Consider the following 17,436-nt stretch of genomic DNA (forward strand, 5'->3'; position numbering starts at 1 on the left):
TCTCGCTGTTCTCGGAGCATCTCTCCTCTTCATTCCTGCTTTGCAGTAATCAACTGTTTGACTGCAAGGATCCTGCAGTGCTTGGTCGGTATAACGCAACATCCTCTTCTCAGACTGTGGGGTGGTTTCTTTCATCTGAGCTCTAGATCCTGGTGGCTCTTCCCCAGCATCCGTGGTCTTTTTATGGAGGAAAGGTTCTCAGGGATAAGAACAGCAGATTTAGGAGATCTGGCTGAGATTACATGGTTTTACAGCTGGGATTTGGAAGACCTTGGCTACATCACTTACCAGAAGGTCTTTAGGCATCTAAACCCCACTGACTTCCATTGGAGTGAGATGCCTAAGTCATTCAAAAGGCTGCCTCTGAGCCACTGCGTAGCAGTTTCTCACATTGGGGATGCAGATGATTAATTCATTGCACATTTTATTGTGATGCTTAATTCATTGAGGTCAGGCGAGTGGCTGGATGTCCCTGGAGAACGGTGTTGTACAAGTGCTTGATATTGTAAAAAAAAAAAAAAAATAGAAGTCTTAAGCGACACCGAGCTGCTAGCATGGCTGAGCCCTTGAAGCTGCTGAACACGTGCTGAAGTTTACACAGCCCACCGGATGGACCTTCCCCTGTGGGTTTTTGTATCAATAGGCTTTGAAAAAGTTGCAGCGGGTCAATTGTTGGCTGTTTCACAATAGATGAAATACAGTTTCTCTCTCTGCAGCTGGTTCCTGGGAAGGGAGGCTGTCTCTCTGGCAGCAGGCAGGGCTAATGAGGCTGTGTGTGTACATCGGGAAGATGGTTTCTCTGCAGAAAAGCCATGGGAGACTTGCAGCAGGCGGCTTGCCGGCCTCCAAATGGCTCAAGTGAGGTGTGGGAAAAGCTTGAGATGGAGGGTGGAATTTTCATGCGGGCTTATTTTCAGCATTAGGCTTATGAAAGGAGATTCTCAGCCAGCGTGAGCAGTGCAGGTCCATCCTTTGGGAGCTGCCTTTGGAGACCTCTGATCCCTGCTTAGAGGCAGGGCTCCTCTTTTGGTGTTTTTTCTTTCCCTGTGAAGCTGCAAGGGCAGGTTAGGATTCAAGGCCAGAATCTAGCCTTTAAACCCCTGAAGCCTGCAGTGAGCCGGTGGGAAAACAGGGATGGCTTCAACCCACTCAGTAGGAACACTTCCATTGATTTCGGCAAGGGGGTGTGGATGGGCACAGACACCAAAAAGCAATATAATAAAGTTCATGACAGGACTTCCCTTCCTGGAAAGGGAAACAAGGCCGCTGACACGGCATACACTGCGTGAGCAGGGGCGCATGGAGTGGCAAAAACACTTGTAGATATTCATGCTTCCCGTAGCACAAATAGGATGGAGCAAAAAAACCTGCTTCACCAAAGTGGAGATTTGATTTCTAAGAGCTGGTCCAAACTACTTCTCCCTAACTCATCAGCAACTGTTTTTCAGGAGTCAGAAATGCCTTTCTCCCCTGGTTTGTGTGATTCACTCTCCACTTCCTAAGTTCAAGGGGGGCCAGAGGGCACTCGTTTTGGCCAGACTGATGTCAGCATTGAGGTAGAGTAGGGAAAAAGGAGGAGATGCCCCAAGGGAGTCTGTTCATGGAAAATTTCTAATTCGGTCAGTTCCAGGCATCTCACAGAAGAGCCTGCACTTGGGAGATTTCAACCCAGTTTTGCAGGCTCAAGAAGCATGACTAATTATGGAAGGTAGTGATGGAAATAAAGCTGGCATCTTAGTCCTGCCCTGGACCAGGTCTTTGCCATGCTGCAACCTTGGGGTATCTACATCTGTGAAATGTCTCCAGAGATGACCAGACCTTCTCTTCCCCTGCTTTGCATCTAGTTACTGCCTATCCCCAGGAGACCAGATGCTTCCTTTGTCTGGCAGCTTTGGTTGTGTTTCTATCCAGGCAAACAGCTACTACATGAAAGCACTAACAGTTTCCCTTGCTTTACAGTAATCAAAATGACAGGATAACGAGGCAGCCCAGTAGCCTGCTTTGCCTTCCACTTGTGCTGAGTTCCAGGCTGGTTGTCAGCTCAGTCCCCTATCTAGATGAAATACGTCTTTTTTTACTTTTCTTCTTGTTGCTGCCAAAAGTGACAGATTGTTCTGCGGAAATCATCAATATTTTGTCAAAACGAAATCCAAACATTTCCAGCCAAAACTCAGCATTTTCTGGTGTTGGCTGTGTTGATGCAAAAACAAATCTCTGTGGGAAATGCCAACATGGAAAGAAAACGGAGAAATAGGTTGGGCTATTCTGCAGAATATTCTCCTGGCTCTCTGATTCAGAAGTGTGTCTGAGGGGCTGCAAGGCAGAGGGTGGTTGAACCCAAGAGCTTAATCTGGACCACTCGTATGTTTATTTAGATCAAATTGGTGTAAACAGATGTGGTCTGTTGACATGCACAAGGAGCCCGGTCTGTGCAGTTTGTGCCACAAAGTAGGTGTGCACAGTAAGTAACGATTCTTGCTCCCTGCTTTCCAATACCAGGACATGATGCTTCATCTACAAGCTACAGCTTCAAGTTAAGGGAACTTATTTTTAAGGTTTCATCCATCTGCTCTTGCCTCATTCATGTCGTCCTGTCTTCCTTCCCCCTACATTTGCACCTAGTAAGGCTGTCGGTCTGCCTCTGTGTTTAGTGTAGCAGATACTTCTATAAACATCCATCTTCTGAAATCCCTCCCCGGGGGCCTCGCAGTGCTGTAGTCAGCAGCCTACAGTGGCACCGGACTGCAGTGGGAGGACTTTCCGCTCCACACCCACCTGAAAAGAAATGGTTTTATCGGGGCTCTCCCACGCCTGCCAAGTGCATCTCGATGCTCCCCTCCCCGTTGCTGCCGCTCCTCACTTCATTAGCGCTGGAGATGTTTATAAATGGAAGAGATAATATTTTTCGTTTCCAGTTTGGGTTTCCAGGGCAGCCACTTTCTAAAGCACTTAGGAAGTTTAGAGAAGACGAGGTTATATAAACGATTTTTCCCCCCCGGGCTCTTATTAATCAAGTGGCTTGTGGAGCCATTCCCATAGCTTTGGGATCAAGGGCACTAGCTAGGTGAGGGAAGGCAGGCAGTTAATACAAGACATCTTTTTCTTGGCTCTTACCCTTTTTTTGGTAGGATTGCAATGAATGAAGCAGTCAGACCTGGCTGTTGGGGTTTGAAAGCAGCTGGAGGACTGAGTAGCATCCTCCTAGGTTACATTCAAACTGTGTTTTGGGCTTGACTCTTGTATTAGCCCCTTCTAGGCCTTCAAGTGAGTCATGTAGCATCTTTTAATGATGATTTACCTGGCCCTGTTGATGTGTCCCTGTAAATTTAACTATTTGATGTAAAACATCTGCATTTCCTGAGCATAGGGTAAATATGACTTCAATAGCAATGGGCAATGAGTTGATCCTTGCGCTTTTACAATGAAACCCTATGGACATGCATGCATACACACACACTAATTAATGTATTCCCGGGCAAGCCCCAATGCATTTCTAAAGCTTCCCAGCATTTTCCCACCCAGGCTCCAACAGTGGCTGCTACCCAGGATAGCTGTGAGCAGCACAGGCGGCTCATGGGTTTGGAAGACAGGAGCAAGCTTTCATTCCCATTAGAATGAAACCAAGCTCTGCCTCCTCCTTCGTGTCCTTCCTCCTGCTGTCTCCCCACCATGAGAGCTGAGGAATGGGGTCTTTCTGTTTTCCTTGGGTGGATGGAGCTCCGTCTGTAGCGGCAGGTCCAGCTGTTTCAAGCCTGGATCCAAAGGTCCACAGGAAATCAGCTCATTAGTCTGTTGACCCACCTTCCCAGTTTTCCAGCCATGCTCTCTCAGTGTGAAAATAATGATTTAAATAGCCAAGGGTGGAAAATAATGATTTAAAGGGGGTAAAGGGGATATTTGCAACTATCGCTGACTGTAGACTTGGCAGAAGGAAACTGTATTTCTTCCGGGTCCTGGAAGCGTGTGAGAAAAGGTGTTGAACATCTGGAGTGATTTAGCAGTTTCGTGCTGTTGTGCGAGGCTGCACACTCGTGGTGGTGCAAACGTAGCTCGGCCCGAAGAACCGGGATGGGTTGACGGAGAGAAAAGCTGCTCACGGCGTTTGGCTTGAGTAGGTAGGTGCAGGTTGGGTGTTGCAGAAGAGCCATGTCAACCTCCTCCAGGGACAGATGATGGGTTGTGGTGGCCCCTGGCCTCCCTGAAGCGTTGCTCAGGACATTGCAGACGGCCCTTGTGATGTTTGGTGTATCGTCTGAATGAATTTTCTTGACTTGCCAGAACTAATTTTCAGATTGGAAGGGAACTTCAAGCGTCAGAGATATATTTTGTTTCATCTCACTCGTGATGCTGAAACACAAATCGGGCCTCCCAGCTAAAAAAGCAGGTTCATTTAGCTCATCCGCACCCGAGACCTACCCATCCTGCAGAAACCTCCTCAAAGAGGTAGGTGAACTAACTGGGCAAAAAGAGGGTTTGTTAACAGATTACTTTTCACTGACTTTTTTTTTCCATTTTAAAAGTCCAAAAATAGAAAGTTTTAGCTCAGGTTGAATGACAACACCATTTTTCCTTGTTTATTTTTTTTTGCTGTTTTAGCCCAATGGGAAGCATGTGAAAAAAACCCAAACTGGTTTGCATCAACCCGGAACATATTTAGAAAAAATATTTACGTCTGCTTTTTTCCCTCCAACTACCAGCAAAGCACAAAAAAAATAATAAATAAATCAGCTGTTTTCACAGCTTTTGCTGCAGGCGGTGGGGAAGCGGATAGGGAAGCAAACCTGTTTGTGTGCTGAACCCCCCTGTATCTCGCGATCTCTGTTCAACAGCCTTCTGAAGCTAATTAAAAAACCTGAAATAACTGGTGATGATGATGATAACTGTAGATGGCTGACCATACTTCCACTGGAGTCGCAGGCCCCTGCCGACCAGCTGTCTCTTCCCCATTTACACCAGCAAGGATTTAGGACCTAGGCGAACTAATCAGGAGACCCTCATGGGGAGAGAGGCGTGTTATTTAATTAGCTTTACAATGGACTGACTGGGAGGCACGTGGTGGCTCTAATGGAAGGAGATAGATGTCCTTTTAGCTAGGCTAATTGTTAGGAAATAGCAGAGTCTTTGTTCAGCCCCAGCATGTGGCCTGTGATCTCTCAGAGCCCAGGGGCTGCCCGCTTATAATTTTAGACAGATCTATTCAAGCCTGCTCTGTAGCTTGGGGCCGAACAAGACGGGTATTGTTGCAGAGCCAGGATCGCCGTCCAAGAAAACCACCCCGAAAAACCCAAACACGTGTAGAGAGGAATATTTCGCTGTCGTTTATTCACTATCGGGCCGGGTTGCCAAGCGGAGACAATTGCAAGTGAGGAGGTTTCCAGTGCCGGGCGAGGGTTTTTCCTCTTTGAAACACATACGCAGGCGAATCCTTCATCCCAGGAGCGATGCGGCGCGCTGAAGGGGATGTCTCTGCCAGCAGAGCCTGTCTTAGGAGGGCAGCTTTAGGGCTTTAATTGCTAATGTGGGTCTCACCCCCTTAATTCCCTTGCTGTGGGCATGGTGTACGTGAGGTAGTCGTGCCCATCGCCGAATTATCTCCACAGACTGGCTGTATGCACCTGTCATCTCATGGTCATGGTGGGACACTGGTTTGGGCTAGAGGGATCTTGGCTGTTGGATCAGTGTCTGTGCCATCCAGGGCCCTGTGCAACAAGGGGTGGGAATCCCAGTTCTCTTTCCTGAGCTTTCCCCTCAAACCTCTCTCTGGCGAGACCCCGTCATGGTCCCCAGCCCCTGGGCTCTTCCTTCGGGACTGCCGAACTGATGCTCCTAGCCCCTTGTGAAGCGAGAAAATGTCGTTTCATTAAAAAAGGGGGATGGAGGCACAAAGGTTTGTAAGAGGTCATGTGGAAATATTGACCAGGAATTAAACTTCCATCTCTTGAACCCCTCTGTCCCGGCCACAGCGTTAACCTGGGGGTCATTGCAGTCAAGTGTTTTATTTCCCTGTGCTGACCACTTCCAACCGGCTATGTGCAAGCGTGTTTTTCTGGTGGCTGCCATTTCTTAGGCTGTGAATTTGTATATTAGAGGTTGGTGCTGGACTGACCTTCTGTGGGAGGTGCTTGTGTGACTCCTTGTACATTCATGAAAGTGAAATGTGACTGTTACTTGGTATTTCTTGAACCAGTGGGTCTTTTTTTGATGTTGGTGGGTTTTTTTAAAGATTGAAAGAGCAGATAAGTGCTAGTGAATAGACTCTAGCTGTCCAGGAGACCTGCCTTATTAGCAATGACCCCGTTGCCTCTCCTTTGTAATCCCTCACCTGTGTCCCAGGGAAGGGGATCTCAAGGACCATCACAAATTGGTTCAGTAACCTCTGTCACCAGAAATTGGTGAATGCCAAGAGTGAAGTCACAAGCAGAGATGTGTTGCTTAAGTCTGAGCTGGCTGCATTTGTCTCTGCTATGAAGGAGGCTGCCCAAGAGATCTGACCAAAGATGAGAGGTCCTACAGGTGACGTTTGATGTGTATTGTCTGTGTGTGCTCAGAGTAATTGCGAGTATCAAGAGTTAAACAGCAAAAATCCTCAGGTTATGTTTACCAAGAACTCAGTGCTGTTACTTGAGGAGGAGAGGGAAAATGTACCGCGAGCAAACAGCGCTGCAGAACAGCTTATGAGGATTTTCCATCTAGCCAGTTCTTCCAGCAGGGTAACAAGTGAGTGACAGCACCCCCCGCCAACAAAATTCAAGGCAGAATTACATTGCTCGAGCCCAGATTAGCTAATCAGGTTATGAATCAGCATGGGACCTCTGGGAAACCAATAGCTGGAGGCACTTGAAGATGCTCAAGCAGCTTATGAGACCATTGATTGAGGCACCTATGGCGTGTGGACCGGAGCTGTCGCTCCCTCACAGCCACGCGGGGATGTGTGTGTGCTGGAGTCCTGACTCCTCGCTGGCCACAAAGATGCTTTTGTGAGCCATCTCCGCTGGGAAGTTAATGAGAGCAGGAGTTGGGGAGGCTCGGAGGCGGCTTCCTCTGCTCACGCCTGGAGGGCAATCAGAGGACGGTATTGTGGCAGCAATGTCTCGGGGCTGAGCCAGGGCCTGAAGTCTGGATCTCCGCAGCGTGAACAGAAACTTGCTTTTAATGCAGACAGCGCGAAGAATGGGGACTTTCCGTGACTCCAGCCCTATAACGTGGAGCAGTGAGGGGACCCCAGAGGCCACAGCCATCTGGGTCACAGAGGAGCCAATGCTTTTGTGATGGTCATCACCTCCTGGCCACAAATGCTAGATCTGAGAGCAGCCTGTCTTCCCTACAGGCAGCCGGGGGGGACACGCAGTACGTGCTGACTAACGAGCTCTATTTCCATGCCCGTTGCTTAGCCAAAAAGGGGAGGCTGTAGTCACCAGGACTACTAATCCAGCGTCCTTTTACCAGCGTAAAACAACTTACTCAGATACTTCCCAGCTATTACGGCGCTTGAAAGAATTTCTCATATCATTTTAAATTCCAGGAAAGGTATCTCCCTGGGGAATGGTCATGGCAGCTGCTTGTTCTTTCCTCTCATTGCAGAGGGCCACCTCCACACCCAGAGCCACCTCCCTGCTCTTTCCTTTCTTGGAGTGGTGGCTGCTGCTCTTTCCAACAATGTCCCCCTTACGATAAATCCTTTCATGTCTCTGTTTCTCTCTGGAACTGCACGACACGTTTTTTTTTTTTTTTCCCTTCCCCTTTGCCTCTGATTTTTGTCTCGTGCCCTCTGGATATTGTTTACTTGACAAAACATCAAACCGAAGCCCTGACCGCTTGCGGTCATTAAAAATCCCATGGCAGTTTTGGGGAAGGCTCCAATTTGGCTAATTACGTTCTGCCATAAATATCCCCCTGCAGTTTTAATTGGATATGGTGTTCTTCATTTCCTGTCCATAACAGCTGGGTGGTGTTGCTCTGCGTTATTACGTAGCCGTTGTATTTCACCCCAGAGGTGGCCACGTTTTGGTAGCAGCGGTGCTAGGAAAAGCTCCTTCTCCAGACTACCGGTAACACCTAATCCTGAGCCTGCTGTAATGAGAATGGGTAAATCCGAGGGAGAGGAGAAGCTTTCCCAGCTCCATAACATCTGGAGGATAGCCAGCAGCTGCCCGTTTGCAAAAGGGCCATGACAGGAGCAAATTTGGCCCTGCCAAAGGGAAAGAGCTGGCCCCAGCTAGGAGAGAGATCGTGGAAGAGCAGTCCTGCCCGCACTGCATGTGCAGAAATCACGGCAAAGGCCCCGGTCTCGTAATACCTTTCCTCAACGCTAAATGAATAATTATTATTATGCTTTTAAACCAAGGTTAGTCAGCGTCCCTGGGAACAATGTGGCATTACTGCCCATCCTTTCTTTGTTCCAAACTGTTGAAAAACAGTCAGGCTGCATTGTGGAGGGAGGGCAGATGGTTATCTCCAATCAACGGCACAATCTTTTGGCTATATTAATGGCAGGAGGGCTGTTCTCCACAACTCAGCATCCTCCCTCGACAGGAGAGAGCCTGAATAGATATTAATGTTGAATAACGACAGAATGGAAAAGGAGGGTGAGACTTGGATGTGGAAGAGGAAAGATTTTTCTAAAGCCTGTAAGCAGCAAATAGGAACCAGTTGCTGAGGCGAAGTCATGTTTGGCAGGTCTTGGACTCCAAATGGTCACATCCCAGCTGAAGAAACTAATCAATGGATTCCTTCCATGCCTTCTGCGAACACTGAGCCATTGAGCGGCTCAGCTGGAGTTCAGAGCCAGGGCTTTCATGTTGCAGGCTCTGAAGTGAACACAAATTAAGGCGGCCGCTAGGACAGAGTCGAGTTCGAAGGAGAGATTCAGCTGCCCTGGGAGGAAATCTCTGTCCGCAGCCTCTCCGTTCTTTTCCTCCACTTTGGGTTTTTTTGCCCCGGTGCTACTTTTGGAAGCATTTCTAGTTTCCCCGCACGTAGAGGCTGCCATATATTGCACAAGCAAAATGAAACAGAAGTTTGGGGGAGCATGGAGTTGGGGGGTAAGGCAGGGGAGTGGAGAAGCTCAAAGCTTCGCCGCAGCCATGCTGCACCAAGCTGTGGCTTAGTGTCATCGGCTTTGCAGCATCAGGGCTGAGCTGAGATGCCAAGAGCACGTGTATCTTTCCTAATAAAAAGCACACTAGCTGTGAGAAAAATCTTTATTAAAACCTTTGTACTGGTCCAGAAGAGAAGGAGCCCCATTACAGGTGCACTGGAGTTCAGCCAGTCCTTAAGACCATAACACTTGCAGGAGAGGCCAAGCCAAGTGCATCGGCCCGCGGGAGCAAGGCTAAAGCACAGACACCGCAGGGGCAGCCGCTGCCTCCTCTGGTGCCGCTTTTCAATCCCACCGGCAGCTTTGTCTGGGACCATCTCTGCTCATGAGAGCCTTCTCCTACGTGGCGTCGACAGCCCATCACCATCAGCGCCCGCTCGGGCGAGCCCCAGCGACCTCGCCACATGCCTCCTCTTCTGTTTCAGTCTGGGGATTGTGGTTTGCTGCAGGAGGCTGCGCTCGCTCTGAGCAGGGTGGATTATCGAGCACCGCCGAATTGGGGAGGGGGGAGTGCTTGGGTCATTTCAATACGGTTGGGACCGCAGGTGCTTTCTGATGGCTTCATCGCCGCGGCCGAGAACCCGCAGCCAGCTGCGTAAACCAGTTCCCCCCGCGCCAGCGCACACACACGCACGCACTCTCCCACACTCGCCCCGCTGCAGGATCGCAGCCTGCCTATGTGCACGCTCGCCCGGGAGTTTGCAGCGCGCCGAGCGAAGTGTAGGACGGGAAAAATTGTCAGGCTGCGATAACTGCATCGGGTTTCTCTTCCCAAGCCTGCTCTGGAAGGGATCATAAAGGCAGCTGTTTCTCCTGAATCCCCTTTTGATTTTCGACTGGAAATGTTCTGCTAAATCACCCCTCTATAGTTTCTTCCTTCAATCATTGCTGTCTACCCTGTATGGGGAAGAGGGGAAAGAAACCCAAAACGAAGGGCAGGTGCAAGCACATTAACCTGTACGGGGAGAGGCAATGGGGACTAAGTTTTATCCTTACAGCCATCTTCTTTGCACTTTCGGATTTCCAGGTTCATTCCTGTGGTAGGTTTCAAACCAAGGACCCACCACCCGAGGTTTCAAACCTTGTGCCTTGTCTGAGCGCAGCTCAGGTTCTCCAAAGCACACGGGGTTCAGGGGAGAGAGGTTATATATTGGTCATACAGCGAATCGCTGGTTCTACTTCGCTGCCGCAGCAATAGGTTGCCTATAACTGAGCTTGCAAGTAAATTGGAAGCACGATTGCCTGTAAAATTGGAAATGTGAGTGCTTGTCAATGGGTGAAGCGCCTGAAAGATGAACTTTTGGCTGGAGCTAACTGCCTGCCCGGCTTTGCTAGCTCTCAGACTTCCTGCTGGCTGTGTCTTGAGCTATCCACCTGGGTAAAACCGGCTCTCGATTTCTGGCCCCAGCACTGTGCAGCTTCTTTTAGTTTCACGAACTTTCCTTCTATAAATACACCTTAGGTGACTGAGAAAGGCACTGCTGAAGAAACTAGAAATAATCCTGAGCTGTAACGTTTGCATCTGCAGCTCATCTTTCAGTGCATTTGAAGGTTTCAGTGGTGTTTGCAAGCAGGACCCTGGTTCATCCTATGGGTTAGCAGGTAGCCCTGAACACCGGCAGCTGACTCACTTGGCTGCTCTCTGCCCGCCGTTACAGCCGGGATGTTCATTTGAGCCCATCTTTGATCAGAGCAGCCCGGTCTCTACCAGTGTGTTGGAGACTGTTAAGACTTTCACAGTGAAAGAACCACAAGAGCTGGTTGCTAATGACTTTATTTTTTTTTTTTTTTTTTAACACTTGTACCGGTAAATTGACATCTGTGAGTCATAATCTCCCTCCTGCTCTGCCGTTTGTGGTCTGAAGTTTGTGCTACCTAAATATAATAAAACATAATTCATGTGAAAACCGATATTCTTCTGTTAACTTCATGCCATGCTGGCACGATACTCATCTTGCATCTTTAAGATGCTTTTTATCCAGTCAGTTCCCATATCTTTTTGGCTTCCCACCTGTACAAAGCACACTGGTGAACAACCGCCCCTGCCCGTCACCCATCGCCACGCACCTGAGCGTGTTTTTGCACACACGCTCTGCCCTGACCGTGCCCGCACATTTGGATCCGCTTGATGCGAGCATGAAGGGGTGATGCGGGCGTGACAGGGTGATGCCAGCGTGAAAGGCGGCGGTTGGTGTCGCGACAGGCAGGGCGAAAGCAACTGGCCTGGTTTCAAGAAACATCGGGTTTCGGCAGGCCGTCGTGGCTCCAGCTCAGGGCTGCGTGCAGCCGGCGGCATTTTCCCGTGCTAAAACTGCAACTCTCTTTTCCCTTCGTCTTTTGGGGCTGGGATGCAAGCAGAGGTTGCGGCCGAGGCGCAGCAGCACCCAACTTTGCGCGGGTTGCGCTGACATCCCCCCCCCCCCCTTCCATCCCCCCCGGACTCCTCGCCTCCCCGGGCCGCGCCGTTCCGCCGGAGCCCGGGGCAGCGCCGGCTCCGCTCCCCGCGGCGCCGGGTGCCGGGGGCCGCCTCCGGGGCGGGGGCAGGCGGGTCCCTCCCCGCCGCTGTCACCGCTCGGGGCCGGCCCAGCGCCCTCCCCTCGGCGGCTCAGCCCGGGCCGGGGCGGCGGCGGCGGCAGCGGGGGACGGGCGAGGCGGAGCGGCAGCGAGGGAGCGCGGAAGGGGCGGCGGAGGAGCGGAGGGGAGCGGGAGAGAGGAGCGAGGGAGCGCGGAAGGAAGGAAGGAAGGAAAGGAGGAGGAGGAGGAAGAAGAGGAGAAGGAGGAGGAGGGAGGCAGGCAGGCAGGCGCCCGGCCGCCGCTGCCCCGGGCGCCCCGCTCCGCGCACGGCGGGGCTCAGCAGCAGCCGCCGCCGCCGCCGCCCCCCGGTCCCGGCGCGACGCCCCCGCGGCGCTGCCCCAGCCATGAAGGCGGCGGTGGACCTGACCATCATCAAGACGGAGAAGGTGGACATTGAGCTCTTCCCGTCCCCCGGTGAGCACCCTGCCCTCCCCTCCGTGTCCCCCCGTATCCCCCCCCCCCCCGTACCCCCCGCCCTCATCGGGGAGCCCTGTGGATCCCTTCTCCCCTTTTTTCGCAGCGAGGGCCGTGGTGGGGAAATATCTGCCCGGTGAGGGTTGGGTGGTGGTTTTTTTTTGGGGGGGGGGGGCTGTCTTTGGGAAGGGAAAACGAAAGGCACCCCCCAAGTTGGAGCGGAGCGGCGCCGCCCGGGCTCCGCCGCCCGGCCCTGCGCTCCCCCGGCTCTGCCCCGCAGCACCACTGGGGGAAGGCGAACTTGCTTTCCGAGCAGTTTTGAGACTTTTCACCCCCCTTACCCCCCCCCCCCCCGCCCCCCTTAAAAAACAACCCGCCGCCCCTCCAGCCTTCTTTTCTCATGCTTCTGGCATCTTTGCGGGGATGTAGACAAGCACCTCCGGCTGGGAGGCAGGAGACATGCACTCGGATGGTTTTGGTTTGGGTTTTTTTTTTTTTTTTTTTTTTTAACGAGCTTCCCGGGATACCCCCACCTTTTCCCAAGCGGGGGAGCCACGCCGGGGCTGGCAGCCCTGCGCAGGCTCCTTATCTGGGATGTACGTTCCCCCCATCCTTTGCTGGAAATGTCTTGTGTGGTCCAAGCACTCCTGGTATTAGGGAAACAAAACTTTAGCGGTACCTCCTCTAGATTTACCACGTTTAAACCAGGAGAGCCCGCTGCTTTGATTCCCTCCCCCCCCGGAGCTGGAGAAATGGGTGGAGGAAGGGTGCAGGAGCTATCAGGGAAGATAGCAACACGTTACTGAAACGAGACGTGTGGTTTTTTTTGTTGTAGTGATAAGTTTAGCTGCTGCTGGCTGTGGTTAACGCTAATAGTTGAGCCTTTACCATAATAAGGGCTGTTGTTCACATACTGATGTCGTCTGACTGCCTGCTGACCCCAGACGCTCAACTGATTTCTGCCTTGCTCAGTCGAGGTAGAGGATGGGGCTTGGAGGGCCTGCAGGGAAAAAAGTTCTCTTTGTGGGTACAAGGGAGGGTGAAATGAGTCCTGTTGCTTCATCCCTCCCTGCTGTAACTCCCACTGCACTGAAGTGGAGGTTTACTGGATTTTGTGTAGAGCCTGTGCAGCGAAGAAAATCAAATTAGAGTTGTGCGTTTTCTTTGCCAGTTAGCAAGTTTCTAGGAAACCCAGAAAGGGGGCTCAACTCCTGCCAGGCAATATGATTTCAGGCTGCATGTGGGAAATAAAATGACAGCTGACTGCTGGAGTGCAAGGGGGGCCAGAGCGGTGCAGGGGTTGGCGCTTAGACTTAAAATAAATGCTTGTGTGGGATCAGCTTGTCTGCAGAGCTCCAGTAAGTCAGCACACACCTGGGGGATCTGCCACCGGTGGGCTACACGGTGTCCGATGCGGACAGAGTGTCTTTCGCATGATCCGTCTTCCCACTCTACCTGCACATAGAGAGGACCCGGTCTCCGGTTATAGCTATTTTGGTGCTCTGTGCCTCTGACAGCAAGGCTGAGCCTGGCTTTCAGGTGTGGCCTCTGAAGGGCCAGGCTTCGAAATGCAATGGGGACTCTAAGAATGATTTTCCAAAGCACCTACGCAGGTTAAATGAGAGGCTTTGGTGGAGTTGAGGACCTGTTCGTGCCTATTTCCTAAAGCTTTGGTTAAAAGAACATTTACTGGACACTCATTGCTGCGCTTCAGGTTGCGATGGCAGTCTGCTTGCAGGGGAAGAAAATGGGATAGGATGAAACACCTGGTCCATTGAGGCAGGGCTGGGGGGATGTGGGGTTTGTTTTTCAGTTCAGACCAAAGTATCTGTTTAAATTTACATGTCTCCTGGCATGGGTGAGAGCATGTTACAAAGGCGTCTGTGTTGTTTAGGTGTTTGAGCATTGGATCAATGTAATTGCTTTGTGCCTAAAGAAAGGACTTGGTGTTTCACACTGCCTTAAGTTCATTTTCTTTTCTCTGTGAAAGCTCTTCTGCAGCTTATGTCAGCAAGCAATTTTTAGAGTTGACCCAAAGTTTAAACTTTGGCAGGAAGAGCGCTGAAAAACAAAAACCAAAAAGGTAAAAAAGAGCTGACTCCCTATCGACTTCAGCTGCAGTCGCTTCTGTTTTGGTGGCTGCACTAGCACTGTGAGCCAAAAAGGTCAATGTTGTCAATTAGCTGGCTTAACCTCATTTCCCCTCTAACTTTTTAGAGAATGCTGAAGCTTTCTTGCTTGGTCGGATTGATGTTGAGAGAAGGAGTATGGATGCTGCTAGCTTATGTTTCTGGGATCCAGCAATGCCATGTGTAGGGGACATACATAACTTTTCTCTACTCCTCTCTGGTTTGGGCTGCATCTGAGGACTTAACTGCTCCCTGATGGCTCCTTCAGCCCTTGGTTTTGGTTGCTGAATCTGCCACCAAATCTGCCCATTGCCCTTCTTTTCCAAATGGGCATTCGCCTGGCCGACAAGGAGTTGAGCCCCTTGTTCGTTTACATGCCAGCAAGCAGCAAAGCAGATTTGCTTCACGGTATCCATAGGGTTAACCTTACGCAGGGAGAGTCGTTACAGGCATAGGTTTTCAATTGTGCAAGATGTTTAATGTGCCAGGTGCTTGATGCCCTGTAAAACTGCAGAGATGCATTGGCCGCACAGTACGGTCCCCCTCTCACTCCCCTGAAATAAAACCCTGCTCCAACCCACACGTGCAGGCAGCCTCTGCGTGTAAAAGTTAGATGGGATTTGTAGTGTGTCCAAAGGGTTTAAAAATAACCTGAAAGGGATGTGAAGTTGTACAAAGCTTCCAAAGCCAAATTCACCCCCGCTGTTGCCAGCAAGAATGTGTGAGTGAGATGAGTGGGTCAGGAGCCAAAAAAACACCGTGGCGGCCTTCTCCTTTAATATACAAGTTGTATGTGTGTGGGTTTTCATTATAAGGATCTGATAAGAGTAGATGGTAACATGACTTTTGATTGCAGATATGTGACTGATCCACCAATGGGTTGGTGGGACTTAGTTTACTGGCTTTTTGTCAGACAGTAAAAACCCAAACCATGCGAAAATCAGCCCTAACGGGAACTTAACCTTGCGACTGGTAAACACTGCCCTCCACAAATCAATTTGTTTCCTCCAGTTCTGCAAAGCTGTGTTTGCTCTCTGTGGTCAGAGTTAAAAGCAGCTCAGCAACCCTTGCTGGAAGCTGGCAGTAATTGGGACTCCCAAGTACTGAGAGATAACGACATTTCTTGCTAATGAAGCTGCTGACTTGCTGGCCCCGAGGGGTCCCGCAAGGTACCCTGGAAGGACTATATAATGGCAGGTGGTGATGCTGGGCATCACAGGTGAGGCAGAGATGCTGGGCTCCCCATCCTCCTGCATCCACTCCCCCTCTTGCTTCCTTTCTCTGGATGTGTGTTACAGGTGCAGTGGTGGAGTTGATCCTGCCTGGCATGAAAAGAGGATTTGGTCTGTGCATATGCAACGTAGAAATCCTGAGTGCTGGGAGACGGAAGGACCCTGCATGTTTCAGTGCTTCCCATGCGTACCCTAAGGACAGCTGGGAGACAGATGCGTTGTTTCCATTGGCCTGTGCGTGGGTGGCATCCCAGGGGTGTATTTTTATCCGGCAAGAGCTTTTCCCTCTGTTTAAGGTTTGGGACAACGTCGGGTCAGGCCTGAAGCAAGATTTCTCGTGCTGTGGTTGCTGCAGGGTACAGGGAAGTGGACAGCTTCTACGCAGCGTATATTCAGATGTAGGACCTGCCTGCATCACGCTCCTTCCCCTTCCCATAGCCAGGTCAATCTTGTCTTTTTGTCCTGGGCTTTCACTTTCAATGCAGGCAAATAACAGAGTTAGCATTTGAAGTGAGTCTTTTGGCAAATGCATACCCTCCTCTGCAGTGCCTTGCTCCAGGGAAATGGCAAAATGCTTTACGAGTCTGAATGCGTCTTCATTATGGTCTTAGGATGGGATCCTTCATCCTTCCCTCTGTCTTGTCTAGGGAGGGCAAGTTTCCAGCCATACCTTCGCTCCCAGGTCTTTATATATGCGCACAGAATAGGGTCACAGCTGGATCAGCCCGTTCAAGGGCTGTCAGTTTGCTGAGCTGGTTGGGGGTAAGAGTAGTGCACGGGGACTTGGAACATCTTCTCTTCCAAAAAGGAAGGCTTGATCCTGTTTTATCCTTGCACAGCACTCAGACTCCAGGTTGGTCCCTACAGCTGTGTCAGCCGCTGGGTGACTCAGTTTCCCTGCTGCTGTTAAGAGATTGGTGTTGTTGGTGGCTTGCATGGTCATGTTTTCGCATGTGGGATGAAACTCAGCAGCAGAACGCCAGCATTTCCCTCTCTGTTTCGAGATGTCCTCTGTCCCTTCCTCTGCACCAGTTGTACTGGCACAGCATTTACCTGTCCTCGCACACAAAATGCCAGAGTGTTTGCCTGGAAGCCCAGCAAAGCCTGGGGAAAGGAAACAAGCACTGAAAGGTGAAGTGATTTCAGGGATGCAGAGAATTGCATCCCGCATCTTTTCTGAATGCTTTTACTTTTGCATTAACAGCAAAGGTGAGAGCTTGGCTTTGGCTGTGGATTGCTCTGTGTGGGCATGAATCATCAACCAACAAGGGCGAGACTCTAATAAATTGAGGGCTTTGGGCTCCTCTGGCATTTTCGATGCTGATTGCCTGTGGAGGAGGTGAGAATTTGAACTGAAAAAGAGCAATTATCTTTCTATGCACTTACAAAATGCCCATTACTGTGGTATCCAGCTGGGATGGGGGAATGAGAGTTTCCCAGGAGGGAGGGGACTGTCTGGACCTGGCTGCCACCAGCTCCAGCTCTTTTAGTGTTAACTTCTGTCTATTAAGGGACAAAGCTGTGAAAAGAGGTGGAAAGAGGGCAACTGCATAGACCTTTCCTTCAGGGATACACCCACTAAAGCACATCCCCGACTACAGCATTTTTAACCTGGGTACAGGGAGTGAGATTTCCAGGAAAAAGGAGCAAAGCCCCATTCCTTCCACTTTTTCATCATAAACTCCCCAAAGCATGTAACAACTGTGTAATTACAGTGTTGTTACATGAAGTGGCTGCTAATTTGCCATGTAATTACAGCGTGCCATGCTTTGATAGGCCTTATAAAATGAAGGGATAACATGGTCTTATGCTGGAATGCCGTGCTCGAGCTCTCCAAAGCAAGCTGACGAGCACGTCGTATGCCATCCCGCTCTCCCAAATCCATAGCAGATTGCTGGCAGGCAGGCAGCAAGTAGCTGGGAGCGTGCACGCTCTCCGGCGGGTCTGTGGCACGCTGAGTTTTACCAGGGGAGCCAGCTTTTGAGTATGC

General features: G+C 50.6%; 1 protein-coding gene across 3 annotated transcripts in view; it reads left to right on the top strand.

The window, feature by feature from the left end:
• Positions 1 to 17,436, top strand: part of ETS1 (ETS proto-oncogene 1, transcription factor) — a 78,478-nt gene that overhangs the window by 17,668 nt on the left and 43,374 nt on the right. Inside the window, exon 1 of one of the 3 annotated variants that reach the window (XM_030023046.2) lies at positions 11,846 to 12,085. The exons of the other annotated variants lie outside the window; for them this stretch is intronic. Coding sequence (XP_029878906.1) covers positions 12,016 to 12,085 — 70 coding nt within the window. The 5' untranslated portion in view covers positions 11,846 to 12,015. Of the gene's footprint in view, positions 1 to 11,845; positions 12,086 to 17,436 lie in introns of those variants that run through there. 3 annotated transcript variants of the gene reach the window in all.

Source organism: Aquila chrysaetos, chromosome 8 (assembly GCF_900496995.4).
Source record: "Aquila chrysaetos chrysaetos chromosome 8, bAquChr1.4, whole genome shotgun sequence".
NCBI classification, from domain to species: Eukaryota; Metazoa; Chordata; class Aves; order Accipitriformes; family Accipitridae; genus Aquila; species Aquila chrysaetos.